Genomic DNA, 22,365 nt, shown 5'->3' with positions numbered 1-22,365 from the left:
TGGTTGTCCTTCTGGAATGTTCTCCCATCTCCACAGCGGAACTCTGGAGCTCTGTCAGAGTGACCATCGGGTTCCTGGTCACCTCCCTGACCAAGGCCCTTCTCACGCGATTGCTCAGTTTGGCCGCACGGCCAGCTCTAGGAAGATTCTTGGTGGTTCCAAGCTTCTTCCATTTAAGAATGATGGAGACCACTGTGTTCTAGGGGACATTCAATGCTGCAGTCATTTTTTGGTATCCTTCCCCAGATCTGTGCCTCGACACAATCCTGTCTCGGAGCTCTACAGACAATTCCTTTGTCCTCATGGCTTGGTTTTTGCTCTGACATGCACTGTCACATGTGGGACCTTATATAGACAGGTGTGTTTCCAAATCATGTCCAATCAATTTAATTTACCACAGGTGGATTCCAATCAATTTGTAGAAACATCTTAAGGATGATCAATGGAAACAGGATGCACCTGAGCTCAATTTCGAATCTCTTAGCAAAGGGTCTGAATACTTATGTAACTAAGGTATTTCAGTTTTTTATTTTTAATATATTTGCAAAAATGTCTTATTATGGGGTATTGTGTGTAAATTGATGAAGAGTATAAATTAATGTAATCCATTTCAGAATAAGGCTGTAACGTACCAAAGTCAAGGGGTCTGAATATTTTCTGAATGCACTGTATCTACTGTACCAGTCAAATGTTTATACACACCTACTCATTCAAGGGTTTTTCTTAATTTTTTACAATTTTCTACATTGTAGAATAATAATGAAGACATCACATTTATGAAGTAACACATATGGAATCATGTAGTAACTGAAAAAGTGTTAAACAAATCAAAACATATTTTAGATTTGAGAGTTTTCAAAATATCCACCCTTTGCCTTGATGACAGATTTGCACAGTCTTAGCGGAACGATATAGCCGTCTGTAGTGCGGGCACATTTCTTTATCAGGGGTACTTCGGGGAAACGACCCCTAACTTCCTCCATACTGAACACAGAGACATACAAATAGTATCCACAAGTTCATCTGACTCTAGGGAAGTAGATAAAGAGCTTATTTGCCAAAATCCCAAGGTATCTCTTTAAGAATTCAAATTTCATGCCTGAACTTACCTCTAACCTTAAAAATGTGGAGCTAATGCCTTATACACTTTCAAATTTGATCTTTGGGGCAAATTTGAGAAACATGGATGATAGTCTAATTCTGACGTGCGACTGAGAGCAGAAACAGGCCGCCTATCTCGTGTTGCTAGGCACAGTGAGTAGGCTACTGATCTTCGCTGGGGTTGTTCAGCCTGCCAAATGACTTGTAGATCAGTGACTGTCAACACAGTTACATGCTTAGTTCAACACTGAAGGAGAGGGCGCATCAGTAGTCACAAAATATGAATCACGCAGTCTCATTTAAATCAATCAGTCTCACTGACTTAACTTTATCTACCTAATTTACCTTTGAAGGGAATTGTTTATCTGCAAAATATAAGACAACAGGGCAGCCTTCGTCAAGCCAGGTTCGTCAATAGACTCTAAATGAATCTCCCTTTACTCCTCTTTTGACATCCAGCCTACCCCTACCACCTTTTCCAACCTAGCAGTAGCACTCCCTATAGAAAAGGACTTGAATTCCTGTGACGAAGCTGACTCAGTAGCTCTCGTCATGAGAGTGCGTTATTTAATTCCCCTTAGAAATTGTTTAGCATGTTCATATTTCTAGTAATTAATGTATTCTAAAGGTATATACTGTTGTTCTTTTGCCAGTATCATGGGTACTTACTGTGCGCAAGGCAAGGTTAGTTATGTGTCAGGGAAATGTTTGGTTGAGTTGCATTGTGACGCATTTCACTTTCCTATTTAAATGCAGAAATGTACCATTTTTGCAATCCTCCAAGCTGGATGCGATGTTCAGGTGCACATGAACACGTGCTACACTGACGAGAAATACGTTTGTTTATTTCCTTACTGTAACGTGTCCTGTGTCTGAAGTCTGCGTATCTCGGGAACTACATCTCTTGTCTCATGTCTGTGTGTAATGGACAGGTGCACGGCTCCATAAGTCATATGTTTTGCCTCCTGCTGGCCTGCAGAACTTTTGCTGTTAAAAGTGTATTCATTAATGGAAAGTATTTCTGCTTTGAGGATAAGCAGGAATGTTTTAGATGTTTATTTAAATGGCAAATGTAAATGTGGGTATGATGAAGATGTCTGTTACATGATTTAATATGTTATATTTGGGTAAAGAGCTCCATGGTTAATGGTATGGTCCATAGGGAGTGGCCTCAGGTATAAAGGTGAAGTATCTGTTCGTTCAACCTGTGAACTGGGGAATTATCTTCTAGCTCTGGTATATGAGCTGTGTGGGGAGGCTGTCCATTGCCTGGTATACCCCAACTTGCTATTTTTGGTTTGGCAAGGTAGGCCTGATTGAGGCTTAGGTTTTTGATTTAGATTCAAACCTGTATTTTGAGAGTCTGTTCATTTTGTTGATACCTTGTGTAGATTATGTAAATATTCATTGTATTTCGTCATTCACCGGGAACCACCACGACAATGACCTTTACTTGCATTACTGGAAGACTTCTCAATAATACAACTCAAAAGTATTGCGGTTAGACCTAAGATGAACTAAAAATCAATGACAAAAACACATTACCGGAAGGATGTATTGCCTTTAATAGTCTTACTGTACATTAGAATTTACAATTGAAAATATTTTAAGGATAACAAGTGTTAACATGATCCCAGACCATTCTGTCTGGGACCTGGAAGCACCCATGCTGACTAGAGGAAAGGAGGCCATTCCTGATATTGTTGAGGAGGTTGGTTCTTGTTGATGTTAGTCCTACCACCATATTATCTATTTTTTCAGAAACAATGCTTCTGCTGCACTGGCTAAATTGTGTCATATTCGGGGGATAGTATAGCTTACATCGTGAATTCCCTTTGTTCAAAGAAAGCGAGATTAGAGATAAAAAAAAAAGCTCCAAATACCCATATCCATTACGTTGCAACCCAGCGGCTTTGCTGTAATTAAAAGCATAGAACTGTTAACATTTTTGTGATTGTAGGATAGCTGAGACTGTTAGTTAAGCTAGAAAAATACAGTGTACTTCTGCATTCTTCAACAAACAATAGATACTTTCCTCAGTGAGTAGCCATAAGCAAACCTTCAAGTCAAGAGGGACCTGGCACATATGAACTTGCTGATTTGTAAAGCCAGTTAATTGTTGCAACTGCCTGCATATGAAATTTGAATTACAGAGTGGGGAAGCATAAACGCCAAATGCCATCCTCCCTGCCAGGCAACTAACAAAATTACATGCCATGACAAACTGCGAGGGTAGGGTAAAATACAGCCTGGAATTCAATGCAGCCTCCTTTGTGAGTTTGGTGTCACAAAGAAATAACAGGGAGAGGCTGACAGGACAATCAACCACAGCATTGGCTGACTAATAACCAAAAAAGGCTGGGCCTCCATTTTAAAGTGGTTGTAAATTATAGCGTGTCATTGTCACCACTGAATCCTTGTGTTTTCAAAGCCTACTTTAGCATTTACAGAGAAATGTAGAAGATTGTGATAGTTGTGAATCTTCATATATGTAACAACTCCACAAAACACCCCCCCTCAGCCACTGTTTTATATATATATGTATATATATATATATATGTGTGTGTGTGTGTGTGTGTGTGTGTGTGGTGTGTGTGTGTGTGTGTGTTTGTTTGTTGTTTTACATGTGCTCGATGTACTTTAAGTGTGTTTTTCTCTGTGATTGAACCCCAGATATGATTATGGATTTGTGGTTTGAATGCAGGTCACTTGAGACCTTAGGGTAAACCACTGTGCATACAGTACAGCCCTTACCTTACGGGTTTTCAGCAGCTGTTCTGATTTTTTTTTTTATGTTCAGAGTCAGACTCATGGAAGAATAACCCCTTGAAAAACCTTGAATATGTATATCACATATAGTACCAGTATGTAGAGTATATAAAAACAAATCCACAAGACACTCAACCATCATCATGAGATGTATTTATGGATACTATTTTTACATCTAACCTTATTATTCAGTACAATGTATGTCATATTTACATAATGTAGGCAACTCAAATTATTCTAATATTACATAGTTGTACTTAACAGACTTGTTATACTTCTAATTACTTTCAAAGAGTCAGTCAATAGTAGGGTTAACATCATTGGTTCCTAAGAATGAACAGTGTTTAAAACAAAACGTGTTTCAGCTGACTGGACAGTATTTTACAAGGCTGTAGACCCTATAGACCCCTCAAACTCAACTCTGTACCTCGAAGCCAGTGCCACTACATTTCTTCATTGTTCACCTCTGAACAGGGACAGATTTAGACCTGGGACACCAGGTGTGTGCAATTAATTATCAGGTCGAACAAAAAAAACAGCATGCTCTGGACCTCATAGGGTAAGAGCTGAGTACCCCTGCTATAGACTATTGCCTCAGAATTCAACCATTTGATGCCAGTTTTCACACATTCAATAAGAGAAGACTTTGACAAAACTACAGTAGAGCAATACAATTAAATAGAAAGTTGACTCCCTAAAAGTCTTGGAAGTCTTGCCCATGGAAGCCTCTTGAAGAGGTAAAGTGTGCCAATGCCAGTCTATCGCAAGGTTGCCAATTTTATCTGGCACTAGATAAACCTTTCTAATTCATATATTTTCAATGACTCACACAGTACTTCATCAAAACGAAATGAAAGTGACTTGTATATGAATACAATTAGAGTAGTTTTCTTTTCATGAAAAATGTGTACAGTGGAGGCAGCAAGGCATTCTCATAACTCACCACATATAACAACTTACGTTTGCAAACTGAGAATATTGGCCTTTTGATCTGCTCTTCATGGGTGACACCTTTTCACTTGTGGACATTGCCCCTTAGAAGCTATTCTCTTTAGCTATAAAGAGACGGATACCTTTTGACTTGAGTAGATAGTGAGGTGGAGCACAGCGAATGTATGGGTCACATTCTTGGCAATCATGAAACATGATTATAAACTGGATGTGTTCAATGTGCGTGTATCTCTTTGAAAGTGGGATGACCAACTCTTCTATGAGAACTCATTCCCTATAGATTAGATAATATGCTTAGCTACAGAGAAAACATTTGACTGATGTTCCCCATAAGGGATATTTATATGATGTTCTGAAGCACAAAAAAAAAATCCACTATCAATCCTAGGCCCATATTACATTTAAACAGGAAGTCAGCACTAAAATGAACCATCTTGTATTTTGAATCTCCTTTTAAAATCTAAGCTTTCTTATCCACTAACCTTCACAGCTGAGATCTGAGACCTGACTTGCAAGCACACCTATGTGTATTGCTTTGAAGTGTGTGATGTCAAGTGCCACCAAAGTGAGCTGCAACCATATTTTAAAGGGATGTGATGTGGGGAGGAGAGAGAGAATGAAAGAGAAAGAAAGAGAGATCCTCTCTAGGCCTTCTCTCTTTATCCGCATCTATCCACAGCCACATTCTCTATGGGGCAGCTGGCTGCGGTGCTCTACTCGGCTCCCAACAGAAAATCACAGGATCCCCACACCCCTCATTTGACACAGTGAGGGGTTTGTGAGCCTGCTCAGGTCCAGGACCAGGCAGGAATACACAGAGAGGAAGAGGTGTGTGTGTGTGTGTGTGTGTGTGTGTGTGTGTGGGGGGGGGGGGGGGGGGGGGTAAATCAGGCCCCATGCTGTCATTAGACAGCGCTTTGAGGGGACTTTGGGGGCAATGTGTAACAAAACAACAGGCAGAATAAAAGAGAGTGAAATGATGTGCGATTGGGCACAGACATGAGCTGTGGTCCGACACCCAGGGGAGAAGTCCCACATGGCTGTCAGCATCCATTTTACTCCCCTCATTTATAACAGTATGGTAGAGAACCCATACCCCAACAGCTTTGACCTCATGTAACGCTATTCACATATAGCGTATGATGGGAAAAAAGACCAAGGAAATATTTCCGTACTAGAGCTTTTATGAATTAACAAATACTTTATTACATAATTTCAGATAATGAAATGAGCCTCTACCCTCCAATGATTCTGATGAAATGTTTAATAACTATACTGTACATGTGGATGTTCATACCAAGGTTGTTATAGTTTCATATTGTGTACAAAGAATGTGGATTATTTTTAAACAAAAATGTCCCTTTTCATTTTTCTGCAGGAATTGCGGGCACTCCAGTGATCTTCAATGTGAACGGAGATGCCCCTGGTCGCTATGAGATCTATCAGTACCAGATGAAACACAACACCACAGAATACAAGATTATCGGCCACTGGGCAGACCAGCTCCATTTAGAAGTATGGCTATTACTCTCATTATGACTTCCACTTGTTTATTGCATGATACATTCAGTAATGTGAATCCAAGTAAATAACATATGCAGTCAGAAATAGAGTCTGTGAGGGTTTATACAGTACATTGTATTTTTAGGTGAAAAAAATATGCACTGGCTAAAAACATGTCTTATTAAACCATGAAATGAATGCATTATTCATTACTGTATCCATAGCAGTCCATGCACCTTGCCTTGAGTTGGGTTGCTTTACCATCAAAGTCATTCAGGACCTGGGATTTATCTATATCACAATAGGGCAGTAGATATCAGGGGCCGGCTGTGGGGTCACTGTTGCACACCCAATCCAGTTTTATCATTTTCATAGACCCCCCCCCCCCTAGCTGTTGTGAAATGCAGGCCCAGTGGTAGCGATAGTAATATTCACAAAATGCTAACAACCATGTTGCCATTCAGAGGCTGTTTACTTAGCTGATTCAGATTCTGAACCAGGCCATTTCAGGTAACCTGCAGGCATCCAAAACATATGATAATAAACAAAATAATGGCAAAAGGACAAGGTCATTATGTAAGCCTTACCATATTACAACATTTGCTCGTTCTACCTAATTAGGTGGAAAGTGCCTTTTAAGCAAGGCTTATGTGGCTGAGAAGAGGACAGATACAATATGTAGTTTCCTGCTGAGTTACACTATATGCAAAAGTATGTGGACACCCATTCAAATGAGTGGATTCAGCTATTTCAGCCACACCCGTTGCTGACAGGGGTGTAAAATCGATCACACGGCCATGCAACCTCCATAGCCAACATTGCCAGTAGAATGGCATTTCTGAAGAGCTCAGTGACTTTCAACCTGGCACCGTCATAGGATACCACCTTTCCAACAAGTCGGTTTGTCAAATTTCTGCCCTGCTAGAGCTGCCCCGGTCAACTGTAAGTGCTGTTATTGTAAAGTGGAAACATCTAGGAGCAACGACAGCTCAGCCTCGAAGTGGTAGGCCACACAAGCTCACAGAATGGGACCGCCGAGTGCTGAATCGCTTAAAAATCATCTGTCCTCGGTTGCAACACTCACTACAGAGTTCCAAACTCCTTCTGGAGGCAAGTCCGACGGATGAATCTTGGTGGATGCCAGGAGAGAACGCTACCTGCCCCAATGCATAGTGCCAACTGTAACGTTTAGTGGTGGAGGAATAATGGTTTGGAACTCTTTTTCATGGTTTGGGCAAGGCCCCTTAGTGCCAGTTAAGTGAAACCTTAACTCTGCTGTATACAATGACATTCTAGACGATTCTTTTCAGAAATGGTTTGTTGAGATCATTGTGGAAGAACTTGACTGGCCTGCACAGAGCTCTGACCTCAACCCCATCAAGTACCTTTGGGATGAATTGGAACACTGACTGTGAGCCAGGCCTAATCACCCAACATCAATGCACAACCTCACTAATGCACTTGTGGCTGAATGGAAGCAAATCCCCGGCAGTAATGTTCCAACATCTAGCGGAAAGCCTTCCCAGAAAAGTGGAGGCTGTTATAGCAGCAAAGGGGGGACTAACTCCATATTGGTGTAGTCGTCTTGTTAGATGGTGTTTTTTTAAATGGTCCTTAAAAACAGATGTCTTTCATCCCACCCCCTTGTGTTTGGATTTATTCTAATCCACTAAAAGTTAATTGAATTGTGCCCTCATGCATATGTAATATTCCTTTTTAATATGCAACAACATAAACAAGATAGTTGCAGCCACACTATGTGATTTGTGTTAACTTTAACAGGCAGCTCAACCGAGTGGGTCATCTACATTTTGGCCAATTGTATTCCTGAATGCCAGTCATTGACCTAATGCACAGCCAACACTTCCTGTCCTTTCAAAATAGGAGTTTACCCTAAATTAATTATATTAATTATATTCAATTTGATATCTATTAAGTTATATATTAATAGCTATTAATTCATATATTAATACCAAGATAGTGATATTTCTCCATTTCTATTTTAGATTTAAGATGATAAAATAGTAACAAAAAGTATTGTTGTATTGACCTATTAATGAACTGCTGTTAATGTAAATGGTTAGCTTACTGATATATCCTAGAACCCTAGCTAACCATTGGTAATCTGAACATAGTAGACAACATCATTTCTGAAGAGCTGTCACTTCAGAATGGGGGGTGCTGTAGCTCTGCTGGTGTTGCTGTTCTGTCTGTCGAGGGCATGAGCTCAGGAAAGGAGGAGAGTGGAGGGGTCAGAGAATGACATAATTCAACAGAGTGACAATGAAGAGGTAGAGAGCAGGTTGAGCGATTCAGATTAAGAGACAAAGGCCTGAGGAAACAGAGATGACCCACAACTGACTGGCAAGGCCACCACACACACACCTGCAGTAGACTCCTCTCCCCCGCTCCCTTCCCCTCCCTGCCTGCCATGTACCTAATCATACTTATACATTAATTATACATACCCATTGATTCTTAAAGAATATAACTTATAAATGCCTTATGAGCTTAGTTCAACTGTCATACCCCATCAGAACCCCAAATAAAAGCCTGTTTTACACCAATGTTTGTAAAGAATGTAAATGTAAACAAACACTCAAAACATGGGTAACACTATAATTTTGATATCATGAAGGGTCAGTCCTTGCATCCATACCTCTGTCTATGAATTTGAGAGTGATAACATTCTACAGGCCCATACCTAAGCTTTTTTACAAAAAATAATAAAGTTAGCTACAGATCTTAATTTGATACTGTTTGCTAAAGCAGGAAACCAACAGGAAATCCAACAGGAAATGTGAATTATTATGTGTATTATAATTAATGGACATGTTTGTAGGGTGTGATACATTTTTCGTAAGGGAAAATCAAGTCAGAAATTTCAAAGGGGAAATTACAAACTTCAGAAGCCTTTTTAAACCTCAAGTTGTTAATTCAGGACAGTTATCCTGCAACAGGATATTTAAATTAAGATCCTACATCTGTATTGCAAGTGTGTGTGTGGTGGCCTGACCAGCCTTTGGCTCTTAATCTGAATTGCTCACCTCGTTCTCTACCTCGTCATTGTCACTCTGTTGAATGATGTCATTCTCTGACCCCTCCACTCTCCTCCTTTCCTGAGCTCATGCCCTCGACAGACAGAACAGCAACACCAGCAGAGCTACAGCACCCCTCATTCTGAAGTGACAGCTCTTCAGCTCGTCATTAATGGGTCAATAAATACTATCATTTTGTGACTATCTTATAATCTTAAATCTAAAATAGAAATGGAGAAATATCAATTTATCTTGCAATTAATGGATGCCGTAATAGATTTCTTAATATACTGAACAAAAATATAAACACAACATGCAACAATTTCAAGATTTTACTGAGTTACAGTTCATATAAGGAAATCAGTCAATTGAAATAAATTCATCAGGCCCTGATCTATGGATTTCATATGACTGGGCAGGGACGCAGCCATGGGTGGGCCTAGGAGGACATAGGCCCACCCACTGGGGAGCCAGTCAGGATGATTTTTTTCCCCACAAAAGGGATTTATTAGAGACAGAAATACTCCTCAGTTTCATTAGCTGTCTAATTCTCTGGCAGCAGCTCTGGTCGACATTCCTGCAATCAGCATGCCAATTGCATGCTACCTCAAAACTTGAGACATCTGTGGCATTGTGCTGTGTGACAAAACTGCACATTTTAGAGTGGCCTTTTATTGTCCCCAGCACAATGTGCACCTGTGTAATGGTCATGCTGTTTAATCAGCTTATCGATATGCCACACTTGCCATGTGGATGTATTATGTTGATGTATTACAAATCTGTGCAAAAAAATGAGCAAAATAAGCTTTTTGTGCGCATGGAAAATCTTTTATTTCAGCTCATGAAACATGGGACCAACACTTTACATACATGTTGTGTTAAAAATGTTGTTCCATTATAGATAGCAGATTAATATAATTAAGTTAGAAGGGTGAACTATTCTGTCGTTCTGCCCCTGTGCAAGGCAGTTAACCCACTGTTCCCTGGGCGCCGATGACGTATATATGTCAATTAAGGCAGCCCCACCTCTCTGATTCAGAGGGGTTGGGTTAAATGCGGAAAACACATTTCAGTTGAATGCATTCAGTTGTACAACTGACTAAGTATCCCCTTTTCCCTTTACCTTATTTTGAAGGGACAGGAAGTGTTGGCTGGGCATATGGCCAAGGACAGACATTTCACACCCAATTGTGAAAATAAGTATTTTTTTTGTTTATATGGGAAAATGAGACCAATAAAAAACAAGCCATTTTTCCGTTTTTGTATGAGATCATTTTGACAATCAATTTTAAATGAAAATAAACATATGATTTTTGTTTGGCATATTTTATCATCTCAACCACTGTAATTTAGTATGCCATTATCGGATTCCCATATATTTTTAAACACGTATTCAAAGACCGTTGAAAACCAGGAAGTGAACGTGAGCAAAACCAAACCTCATTACCCCCAAAAATGTTTTACCAATTGTGCACCAAATGGGAAATGACAATGTTTTAAAATGTTGTTGACCTCTAAAACTTCATCATTTCAGAATTATATAATTACTAATATGTTATTGTTTTACAATTTTAGTAAATCTTGAAAAATATGCTCTACCAGGCGGTTGAGTTACCCATTAAAGGAATGCTACTAAGGCAAAGCTAGTGATAATGGAGAAATATTGTTATGGGAATTTTTTATCTGTGCAAATACAAAAATCCTTTCAAATCCATATCAGTATTCCCTCTCTGGCTCTTATCTTCAATATGTTTCACAATATTATTCAGGACATGTACATCTACTGGTAATCTAAGCATATAAACTGTAAATGCATTCATTTACATGCATTTGACAAACAAATGTATCATATTTTATTAATATTTGATATCAGTTCTCATTTAACTAGGCCTATCTTCCATTTTAAGTAAATGAAGCAATGTAAATTCATGTATAATTCTTTAGATGATTTAAAAAGTTGATGCAAATTCCAATGCAAAATGTGTTTACTCTAATTGGGCAGCTCAACCGGCTGGTTTAAGTCATGCAAACAATTATTTATTTTTATAATAAATATTTTTGGGGTGCCAGTTAAAGGGTTAATGACTGTTTTATTTGCGTAATATAATTTTTAGATAAGTGCAAATGTTAATCGAAGTTTAATCAAATTTCATTAGGCATATTCAAGGAAAATATGCTTTCATAAATTACACCAACAGTCACAGACAGAGAGATAACTCCTCCACTCCTTCCCCTTCTCTCCACCAGACTAAGGAGATGCGGTGGCCTGGTGGGACATGGCAGGTACCCCAGTCTATCTGCAGTCAGCCCTGTCATCCTGGGGAGAGGAAGAAAACAGTGAAGGGTGTCCCCTGCTGTTGGCACTGTGAGCGCTGTGATGGCTACCAGTACCAGGCCGACACCTACAGCTGTAAGATGTGCCGCTTTGACCTGCGGCCCAACGAGAACCACACCGCCTGTGAGGCCATCCCGATCATCAAGCTGGAGTGGAGCTCCCCCTGGGCCGTCATCCCCGTCCTCATCGCTGTGCTGGGCATCATGGCCACCATGTTTGTGGTGGCCACCTTCATCCGCTACAATGACACCCCCATTGTGAAGGCGTCAGGGCGCGAACTCAGCTATGTGCTGTTGACGGGCATCTTCCTGTGCTACGCCACCACTTTCCTCATGATCTCAGCGCCTGACGTTGGAATCTGTTCCCTCCGACGGATCTTCCTAGGTCTGGGAATGAGTATTAGCTATGCAGCGCTGCTCACCAAGACCAACCGTATCTATCGCATCTTTGAGCAGGGCAAGATGTCAGTGAGCGCCCCCAGGTTCATCTCCCCAGCCTCCCAGCTGGTTATCACCTTCAGCCTGATCTCAGTGCAGCTCCTGGGGGTGTGCATCTGGTTCGGTGTGGACCCTTCTCAGGCTATCATCGACTATGAGGACCAGCGCACGTCCAACCCGGACATGTCCCGTGGCGTGCTCAAATGTGACATCTCAGACCTTTCACTGATCTGCCTGCTTGGCTTCAGCATGCTGCTCATGGTCACCTGTACAGTGTATGCCATCAAGACCCGGGGGGTGCCAGAGACCTTCAATGAGGCCAAGCCCATCGGCTTCACCATGTACACCACCTGTATCGTCTGGCTAGCTTTCATACCCATCTTCTTTGGGACTTCACACTCAACAGAAAAGGTGAATGTTTACTTTAACAATTTTACTCTTGGTAATGATGCTTTTAAATGCATTACCTATTAATTCATAATCATCCAATTTTAAATGTTTTGTTGATGAACTTGACTTATATTATGATAGCAACATTTTTGTTTCATTATGTATCTTCAAAATTGTTTAAAACAATAATTTATTAAATTATTTAGTTATTTAGTTATCCTTGACAGCCATTACTTATACTATCCTGTTTTGAGGAATTTTCCAATGTTGGCCGATTGAACTAGCTGGTAAAACTAGTTTGCACCACGATGACAAGCACATTACATTCTGGGATTAAATTCCCAGCACATTATAGAGTCGCCCACTCTATATATAAACTCCCAGTCATTTATTGGGTAAATCACCAACGTTTCGGGATCCCTGTGCCTTCTTCAGGGTCTGACCCTGAATGTATTTTTTTTTATAGCTTATAGTTTATTAGTCAGTCAGCACGTTAGTCAGCCCCTCTACAGTCGTGGCCAAAAGTTTTGAGAATTACACAAATATCAATTTTTACAAAGTTTGCTGCTTCAGTGTCTTTAGATATTTTTGTCAGATGTTACTATGGAATACTGAAGTATAATTACAAGCATTTCATAAGTGTCAAAGGCTTTTATTGACAATTACATGTAATTACATTACTTGCTGCAAAGAGTCAATATTTGCAGTGTTGACCCTTCTTTTTCAAGACCTCTGCCATCTGCCCTGGCATGCTGTAAATTAACTTCTGGGCCACATCCTGACAGATGGCAGCCCATTCTTGCATAATCAATGCTTGGAGTTTGTCAGAATTTGTGGGGTGTTGTTTGTCCAACCGCCTCTTGAGGATTGACCACAAGTTCTCAATTGGATTAAGGTCTGGGGAGTTTCCTGGCCATGGACTCAAAATGTCGATGTTTTGTTCCCCGTGCCACTTAGTTATCACTTTTGCCTTATGGTAAGGTGCTCCATCATGCTGGAAAAGGCATTGTTCGTCACCAAACTGTTCCTGGATGCAAAATTGTGAGTGAGCCCACTCCCTTTGCTGAGAAGCAACCCCACACATGAATGGTCTCAGGATGCTTTACTGTTGGCATGACACAGGACTGATGGTAGCGTTCACCTTGTCTTCTCCGGACAAGCTTTTTTCCGGATGCCCCAAACAATCGGAAAGGGGATTCATCAGAGAAAATTACTTTACCCCAGTCCTCAGCAGTCCAATCCCTGTACATTTAGCAGAATATCAGTCTGTCCCTGATGTTTTTCCTGGAGAGCAGTGGCTTCTTTGCTGCCCTTCTTGACACCAGGCCATCCTCCAAAAGTCTTTGCCTCACTGTGTGTGCAGATGCACTCACACCTGCCTGCTGCCATTCCTGAGCAAGCTCTGCACTGGTGGTGCCCCTATCCCACAGCTGAATCAACTTTAGGAGATGGTCCTGGCGCTTTCTGGACTTTCCTGGGCGCCCTGAAGCCTTCTTCACAACAATTGAACCGCTCTCCTTGAAGTTCTTGATGATCCAATAAATGGTTGATTTAGGTGCAATCTTACTGGCAGCAATATCCATGCCTGTGAAGCCCTTTTTGTGCAAAACAATGATGATGGCACGTGTTTCCTTGCAGGTGATCATGGTTGATAGAGGAAGAACAATGATTCTAAGCACCACCCTCCTTTTGAAGCTTCCAGTCTGTTATTCGAACTCAATCAGCATGACAGAGTGATCTCCAGCCTTGTCCTCGTCAACACTCACACCTGTGTTAATGAGAGAATCACTCTTTTTGTGGCAGGGCTGAAATGGAGTGGAAATGTTTTTTGGGGATTCTGTTCATTTGCATGGCAAAGAGGGACTTTGCAGTTACTTGCAATTCATCTGATCACTCTTTATAACATTCTGGAGTATATGCAGATTGTGATCTTACAAACTGAGGCGGCAGACTTTGTGAAAATTAATATTTGTCATTCTCAAAACTTTCTTTTTGGTCTTAATTAATTAATTAATTAAAGTTAGGGTTAGGCATTAGGTTAAGCAGTGTGGTTAGAGTTAGGTTTAAAATCAGATTTTATGATTTTGTGGCTGTGCCAGCTAGTGACCACTCAGCAGAGCTGCCTCCAGAACGAGATGCACATTTTTATTTATTTTTATTTGTTATTTAACTAGGAAAAATGCTAGCCTGCCTTTTATTAGTTGTGGTTAGTGTGTACAATGTACATTAGGGATACATTGCTTCACTTTAACATTTTAAGGCAATCTTTTGAGGATATGAAGTGCCAAACTCTCCGGGAACTAAAAAAATAGCAAATATCTTTTGGATCCCCTGCTGTGGATGTTTTTGTTATAAAGATAAGTTCTGAATCATGTGAACAATTAGCTCTAATTGAATCACCTTGCAATCAAATGGAAGGAGTCTTGTTACATAAGAAGGCTCTTGTTCATTTCCCCCCCCCCCCTTGAGGCCCCCACACCATAGGCCCCCACACCAGTCTTTTTTTCCCCTTGAGGCCCACACACCGGTCCTTTTTTTCCCTTGAGGCCCCCATACCAGCCCTTTGTTTTCCCCTTGAGGCTCCCACACCAACCCATTAACATTTTGCGCAAAAAAAAAGATTAGACAGGCCCACTGGGCTAAAAATGGACCAGCCCATCTGGCATTTGCACAAAATGCTAGATGACCAGTTCGCCCCCGCTCCTGCTTGACTGGCAGCAGGAGTAGAGTCAGCCTAGGAGATTGTGGGTGGCAGCAGTAGACTGGCAGGTAGCGATAGGGCTCTGTTAATTGTGTCATTGTCTCCTGGTTGAAAGGAGGGTGGCACAGCACCAATCTCTCCTCTGTGTTTGATAAGGAGGACAATGCAGCTGATTGGCAGGGTTGTCAGGACAGTGCTAATCATGCATGACGATATGCCATGCTCTGCCAATCTGGGATGTTTAACTTCTATGTAGAGACAATGGAGAGCATGGGTTTACATTGCTATGGCCATACACATGACATAAAGCTTAAAGAGCAAATATAAGGTTTGCATAATGTATTCTTTAAATAAATAAATAAAAACATCTTTAAGGTCTATCCAATGGTTTCTTCAAAGTTTTATAAATAAGGAAGCACTGCAGCAAAATGGAAAGAGGTGTAATACAGTATGTTCTGTACTATACTGTGGAAGCAGATGACACATGCTCATTTAAAGCACAAAACAGCCTTAAATATATCCCTTATCTGGTCTTACTTCAAAGGAAGCTTATGCTGGTTTCCAACCATTGCAAACGACAATAAGTAATGACTAACATCTCGAGCATTTTTGCTGCAATTAACAAACCTCAGCCAATGGGAATACAGAACTAGAAAAATGCAGAAATAACCATTCCTGGATGCAGCTAATCTTATTAATACATTAATGTTCTGATGTTTTCATCTGTTTGGAGACGCTGCGTGATATTCGGAACCCAGATACATTTCTGGCACGTGGGATAATGCAGAGAAGTTAGAGGTAGGACTGTGGATGGGCAGGAGTGTAATCGTGGCTGCTCGAACCGAGGACCTGTTTCATGAGGCTGCCCCCATCTCACTTAACGGTCCCTGGCAATGTCTGCCTTCCACTGACAAAGGCGCCAGCATGCACTGGGCCAGGGATAGGACCATTTGGATGGTACTGTAGCTGCAGTCAGGTGCAGGCAGTCAACACGAGGCACGGCTGGAGACAGTCCATTATGTTTGATTGATCCAACCCTGCAATCCAAGTGCTGCAGCCCCAACTCCAACCAGGTCTGGCAATTCCATACAAATATGCATCATTTGATCATCTTAAACGATAAGGCTTTTGTTTCTAAGGTATTTCTTAAGGATAATAGGGTGCTCATATTTTGGTCATTTAAACCTATACTACGATGTGAATGTAGTTACCTTTAGCACCTCAAACTCTGGAATGAAAGGCAGGGGCTGAAATTGCAGCTGGCTGGAGGGAGCACAGATTTGATGCCTAATCACTTCGGAGAGAAAGGTTTTTCTGCTCCTAGAACAGAAATAATGGCTTTGCATGCTGGAGTCTGTCTATCGAGCACCGTTTTCCTGCTGTGGCATGAGGCACATTGGCGATCGTATCAGTTTGTCAAGGCGAATCTATCTGGATGAGGCCGATGGACGGGGACAGGGGTCCTGGCCCCCCTCACAGAGGTACTCCACCCTGTACTCCGGAGAGGCAGCAATATTGTGCCGGGCTCACTCAGGGACGTGTGTAATCTTCTCAGGAGATTACATACTCCCCCTCAGTCCCCCTATCGCTCTTACTTTGCTCAGGCATCCTTTCTTCTCAACCAACGTTTCTTTAGGGGCTTCATATACTGCATACAGAACATGTTATGATTCAGTAATACATTACTTTATTTTGTTGAGTCTTTGGGACATATGGCAGGCAGCACAACCTCTTTAAATTTATATTATTGGCTGACTGAAGTTAGAGGTGCCAAAGCACCACTATAACTATTGTTAGATTAGTTATAGCTGTTGACATTCTCATGACAGAGGACCTGTCGGGTTATTCCCTGTTGCCATACTGCTCAGTCACTCATGATGTCTGCAAATGTAATGTCAGTCTCCACCTCAGGCAAATCTGTTAGGGAGGTGGCTGGGAGCTGTGTTTCCAATTTACACCCTTCTCACTTCTTTCATCAGTCTCGGAATAGCTCAGCAACCCTATCCCAAAGGGAGATGGAATTATGTTCCAAATAAAAAGTTGTTAACAAAAAGTATTTTTCAGTTTTGTAAGAGGATAGCCGTGATATATGTTCACCACAGAGAGTACATTTATCTGATCACAATATTCCAATCTTCAACATATTATCTTCTTTATTTTTTACAGACACAGTGCTTTTTTATTGATGATGTTGATTTCTACTACTATACTGAATCAGCCATACAGTCTAACAATGCAACCAGATGACCTATATGATCTAACTTTCTTCACATACCTTTTTATATATATATATATATATATTTTTTTTTTTTTCTCCATAAACTCAACTTCAAAACACTCTCCTGCAACCCGCAGGAGTAATTTATATTAAAAAAGTATTATTTACCTCGAATCTGAAATCCTCCATAGAAGCTAGCCAGAAGCTAGCCTGAATCTATCCAGAAGCTAGTTAGCTTCTTTACTGGCTAATTCGTTAGTATTCAGCTAACCATGGTTTGTGGTCATCAGCTATCCAATAGCTCGAAAATCTTTTGCCATGACCTATTTTCTCTTCATGTCCCCGGATTTCAACCACAAGCTCTGGACATTTACACCTGGATCTCGCAGCTAGCTAGTTGCTATCCATGTGACTATCGGCTTACGTTGATCCCGGAGCAAACATCAATTATTCCGGAGCTAGCCAGCTGAAAAGTTCCATCAGCTACTCCTGGGCTACAATCACCTATCCGGACCCGTTTTACTGCCAACGCGGAGCCCCACCGGGACTTGACAACTGGACTACCGACGTTATCTGCCCGAGGGAGGTATCCAGCTGGCTCCTCTGTCGCAACGTTACCTGAACGCCCATCTGCGGTCCGTTTATCGTTAGCTGTCTTATCGGCTGCTATCTGAATAGATCTATCGGACAAAAAAAATTATTTTCTTTTTCTTGGGCCTCTATAACTATATCAATTTTTTTTGCGAATTGGATTCATCCCCTCTACCACACGGAACCCCATTAATCCTACCGACGGAAATGCACGAGGTGGCTAAAAACAGACCTCCATCCTATGCTAGCTTGCTACCGACGGCCCGGCTAGTTGTCTGAATTGCCGTGACCCCAACCAACCTCACTACTCACTGGACCCTTTTGATTACTCTACTAAGCATGCCTCTCCTTAATGTCAATATGCCTTGTCCATTACTGTTCTGGTTAGTGTTTATTGGCTTATTTCACTGTAGAGCCGATAGTCCTGCTCACTATACCTTATCCAACCTATTAGTTCCACCACCCACACATGTGATGACATCTCCTGGTTTCAATGATGTTTCTAGAGACAATATCTCTCTCATCATCACTCAATACCTAGGTTTACCTCCACTGTATTCACATCCTACCATACCTTTGTCTGTACATTATACCTTGAAGCTATTTCATCGCCCCCAGAAACCTCCTTTTACTCTCTATACCAGACGTTCTAGATGACCAATTCTCATTGCATTGCCTAGCTCCACTCCTATTCCCCAGGCGCTCTCTTTTGATGACTTCTGTAACCGTAATAGCCTTGGTTTCATGCATGTTAACATTAGAAGCCTCCTCCCTAAGTTTGTTTTATTCACTGCTTTAGCACACCCTGCCAACCCGGATGTTCTAGCTATGTCTGAATCCTGGTTTAGGAAGACCACCAAAAATTCTGAAATGTTCATCCCTAACTACAACATTTTCAGACAAGATAGAACTGCCAAAGGGGGCAGTGTTGCAATCTACTGCAAAGATAGCCAGCAGAGTTCTGTCCTACTATCCAGGTCTGTACCCAAACAATTCAAACTTCTACTTTTAATAATCTGCCTCTCTAAAAACAAGTCTCTCACCGTTGCCGCCTGCTTTTGACCACCCTCTGCCCCCAGCTGTGCTCTGGACACCATATGTGAACTGATTGCCCCCCATCTATCTTCAGAGCTCGTGCTGCTAGGCAACCTAAACTGGAACATGCTTAACACCCCAGCCATCCAATCTAAGCTTGAGGCCCTCAATCTCACAAAAATTATCAATGAACCTACCAGGTCCCTCCCCAAAGCTGTAAACACGGGCACCCTCATAGATATCATCCTAACCAACTTGCCCTCTAAATACACCTCTGTGGTCTAAAAACCAAGATCTCAGCGATCACTGCCTCATTGCCTGCATCCGTAATGGGTCAGCGGTCAAACGACCTCCACTCATCACTGTCAAACGCTCCCTGAAACACTTCAGCGAGCAGGCCTTTCTAATCGACCTGACCGGGGTATCCTGGAAGGATTTTGATCTCATCCCGTCAGTAGAGGATGCCTGTTTTTTTTAAATGCCTTCCTAACCATCTTAAATAAGCATGCCCCATTCAAGAAATTTAGAACCAGGAACAGATATAGCCCTTGGTTCTCCCCAGACCTGACTGCCCTTAACCGAAATACAAAAACGTCCTATGGCGTTCTGCATTAGCATTGAACATCCCCCGTGATATGCAGCTTTTCAGGGAAGCTAGAAACCAATATACACAGGCAGTTAGAAAAGCCAAGGCTAGATTTTTCAAACAGAAATTTGCTTCCTGCAACACTAACTCAAAAAGGTTCTGGGACAATGTAAAGTCCATGGAGAATAAGAACACCTCCTCCCAGCTGCCCACTGCACTGAAGATAGGAAACACTGTCACCACTGATAAATCCACTATAATTGAGAATTTCAATAAGCATTTTTCTACGGCTGGCCATGCTTTCCACCTGGCTACCCCTACCCCGGTCAACATAACTGCACCCCCTACAGCAACTCGCCCAAGCCTTCCCCATTTCTCCTTCTCCCAAATCCAGTCAGCTGATGTTCTGAAAGAGCTGCAAAATCTGGACCTCTACAAATCAGCCGGGCTAGACAATCTGGACCCTTTCTTTCTAAAATTATCTGGCGAAATTGTTGCCACCCCTATTACTAGCCTATTCAACCTCTGTTTCGTGTCGTCTGAGATTCCCAAAGATTGGAAAGCAGCTGCGGTCATCCCCCTCTTCAAAGTGGGAGACACTCTTGACCCAAACTGCTACAGACCTTTATCTATCCTACCCTGCCTTTCTAAGGTCTTCAAAAGCCAAGTCAACAAACAGATTACCAACCATTTCGAATCTCAACATACCCCCTCTGCAATCTGGTTTCAGAGCTGGTCATGGGTGCATCTCAGCCACGCTCAAGGTCCTAAACGATATCTTAACCACCATTGATAAGAAACATTACTGTGCAGCCGTATTCATTGATCTGGCCAAGGCTTTCGACTCTGTCAATCACCACATCCTCATCGGCAGACTCGACAGCCTTGGTTTCTCAAATGATTGCCTCGCCTGGTTCACCAACTACTTCTCTGATAGAGTTCAGTGTGTCAAATCGGAGGGTCTGTTGTCCGGACCTCTGGCAGTCTCTATGGGGGTGCCACAGGGTTCAATTCTTGGACCGACTCTCTTCTCTCTATACATCAATGATGTCACTCTTGCTGCTGGTGAGTCTCTGATCCACCTCTACGCAGACGACACCATTCTGTATACTTCTGGCCCTTCTTTGGACACTGTGTTAACAACCCTCCAGGCAAGCTTCAATGCCATACAACTCTCCTTCCGTGGCCTCCAATTGCTCTTAAATACAAGTAAAACTAAATGCATAATCTTCAACCGATCGCTGCCTGCACCTGCCTGCCTGTCCAACATCACTACTCTGGATGGCTCTGACTTAGAATACGTGGACAACTACAAATACCTAGGTGTATACCCTACTCAACAAATTGGATCCAGTCTATCACAGTGCCATCCGTTTTGTCACCAAAGCCCCATATACTACCCACCATTGCGACCTGTACGCTCTCGTTGGCTGGCCCTCGCTTCATACTTGTCGCCAAACCCACTGGCTCCAGGTCTTCTACAAGACCCTGCTAGGTAAAGTCCCCCCTTATTTCATCTCGCTGGTCACCATAGCATCACCCACCTGTACTACGCGCTCCAACAGGTATATCTCTCTGGTCACCCCCAAAACCAATTCTTTCTTTGGCCACCTCTCCTTCCAGTTCTCTGCTGCCAATGACGGGAAAGAACTACAAAAATCTCTGAAACTGGAAACACATCTCCCTCACTAGCTTTAAGCACCAGCTGGCAGAGCAACTCACAGATTACTGCACCTGTACATAGCCCATCTATAATTTAGCCCAAACAACTACCTCTTTCCCTGCTGTATTTATTTTATTTATTTATTTTGCTCCTTTGCACCCCATTATTTTTATTTCTACTTTGCACATTCTTCCACTGAAAATCTTCCATTCCAGTGTTTTACTTGCTATATTGTATTTACTTTGCCACCATGGCCTTTTTTTGCCTTTACCTCCCTTCTCACCTCATTTGCTCACATCGTATATAGACTTGTTTCTACTGTATTATTGACTGTATGTTTGTTTTATTCCATGTGTAACTCTGTGTTGTTATATGTGTCGAACTGCTTTGCTTTATCTTGGCCAGGTCGCAATTGTAAATGAGAACCTGTTCTCAACTTGCCTACCTGGTTAAATAAAGGTGTTCTCAACTTGCCTACCTGGTTAAATAAAGGTGTTCTCAACTGGCCTACCTGGTTAAATAAAGGTGTTCTCAACTGGCCTACCTGGTTAAATAAAGGTGTTCTCAACTGGCCTACCTGGTTAAATAAAGGTGTTCTCAACTGGCCTACCTGGTTAAATAAAGGTGTTCTCAACTAGCCTACCTGGTTAAATAAAGGTGTTCTCAACTAGCCTACCTGGTTAAATAAAGGTGTTCTCAACTAGCCTACCTGGTTAAATAAAGGTGTTCTCAACTAGCCTACCTGGTTAAATAAAGGTGTTCTCAACTAGCCTACCTGGTTAAATAAAGGTGTTCTCAACTAGCCTACCTGGTTAAATAAAGGTGTTCTCAACTAGCCTACCTGGTTAAATAAAGGTGTTCTCAACTAGCCTACCTGGTTAAATAAAGGTGTTCTCAACTAGCCTACCTGGTTAAATAAAGGTGTTCTCAACTAGCCTACCTGGTTAAATAAAGGTGTTCTCAACTAGCCTACCTGGTTAAATAAAGGTGTTCTCAACTAGCCTACCTGGTTAAATAAAGGTGTTCTCAACTGGCCTACCTGGTTAA

At 41.7% G+C, this 22,365-nt stretch overlaps 1 protein-coding gene across 3 annotated transcripts in view; it reads left to right on the top strand.

The window, feature by feature from the left end:
* The window catches only part of LOC109869709 (metabotropic glutamate receptor 4), a 253,129-nt gene that overhangs the window by 224,429 nt on the left and 6,335 nt on the right, over window positions 1–22,365 (top strand). For all 3 annotated transcript variants that reach the window (XM_031804324.1, XM_031804325.1, XM_031804326.1), the window contains 2 exons: window positions 6,200–6,336; window positions 11,610–12,545. In XM_031804324.1, the coding sequence (XP_031660184.1) occupies window positions 6,200–6,336; window positions 11,610–12,545 (1,073 nt within the window). The remainder of the gene's footprint in view (window positions 1–6,199; window positions 6,337–11,609; window positions 12,546–22,365) is intronic.

This window comes from Oncorhynchus kisutch, linkage group LG24 (assembly GCF_002021735.2).
Source record: "Oncorhynchus kisutch isolate 150728-3 linkage group LG24, Okis_V2, whole genome shotgun sequence".
Lineage (NCBI taxonomy): Eukaryota > Metazoa > Chordata > Actinopteri > Salmoniformes > Salmonidae > Oncorhynchus > Oncorhynchus kisutch.
Note: the sequence above shows the minus strand (reverse complement) of the source record. Positions and strands in the feature narration are given on the sequence as shown.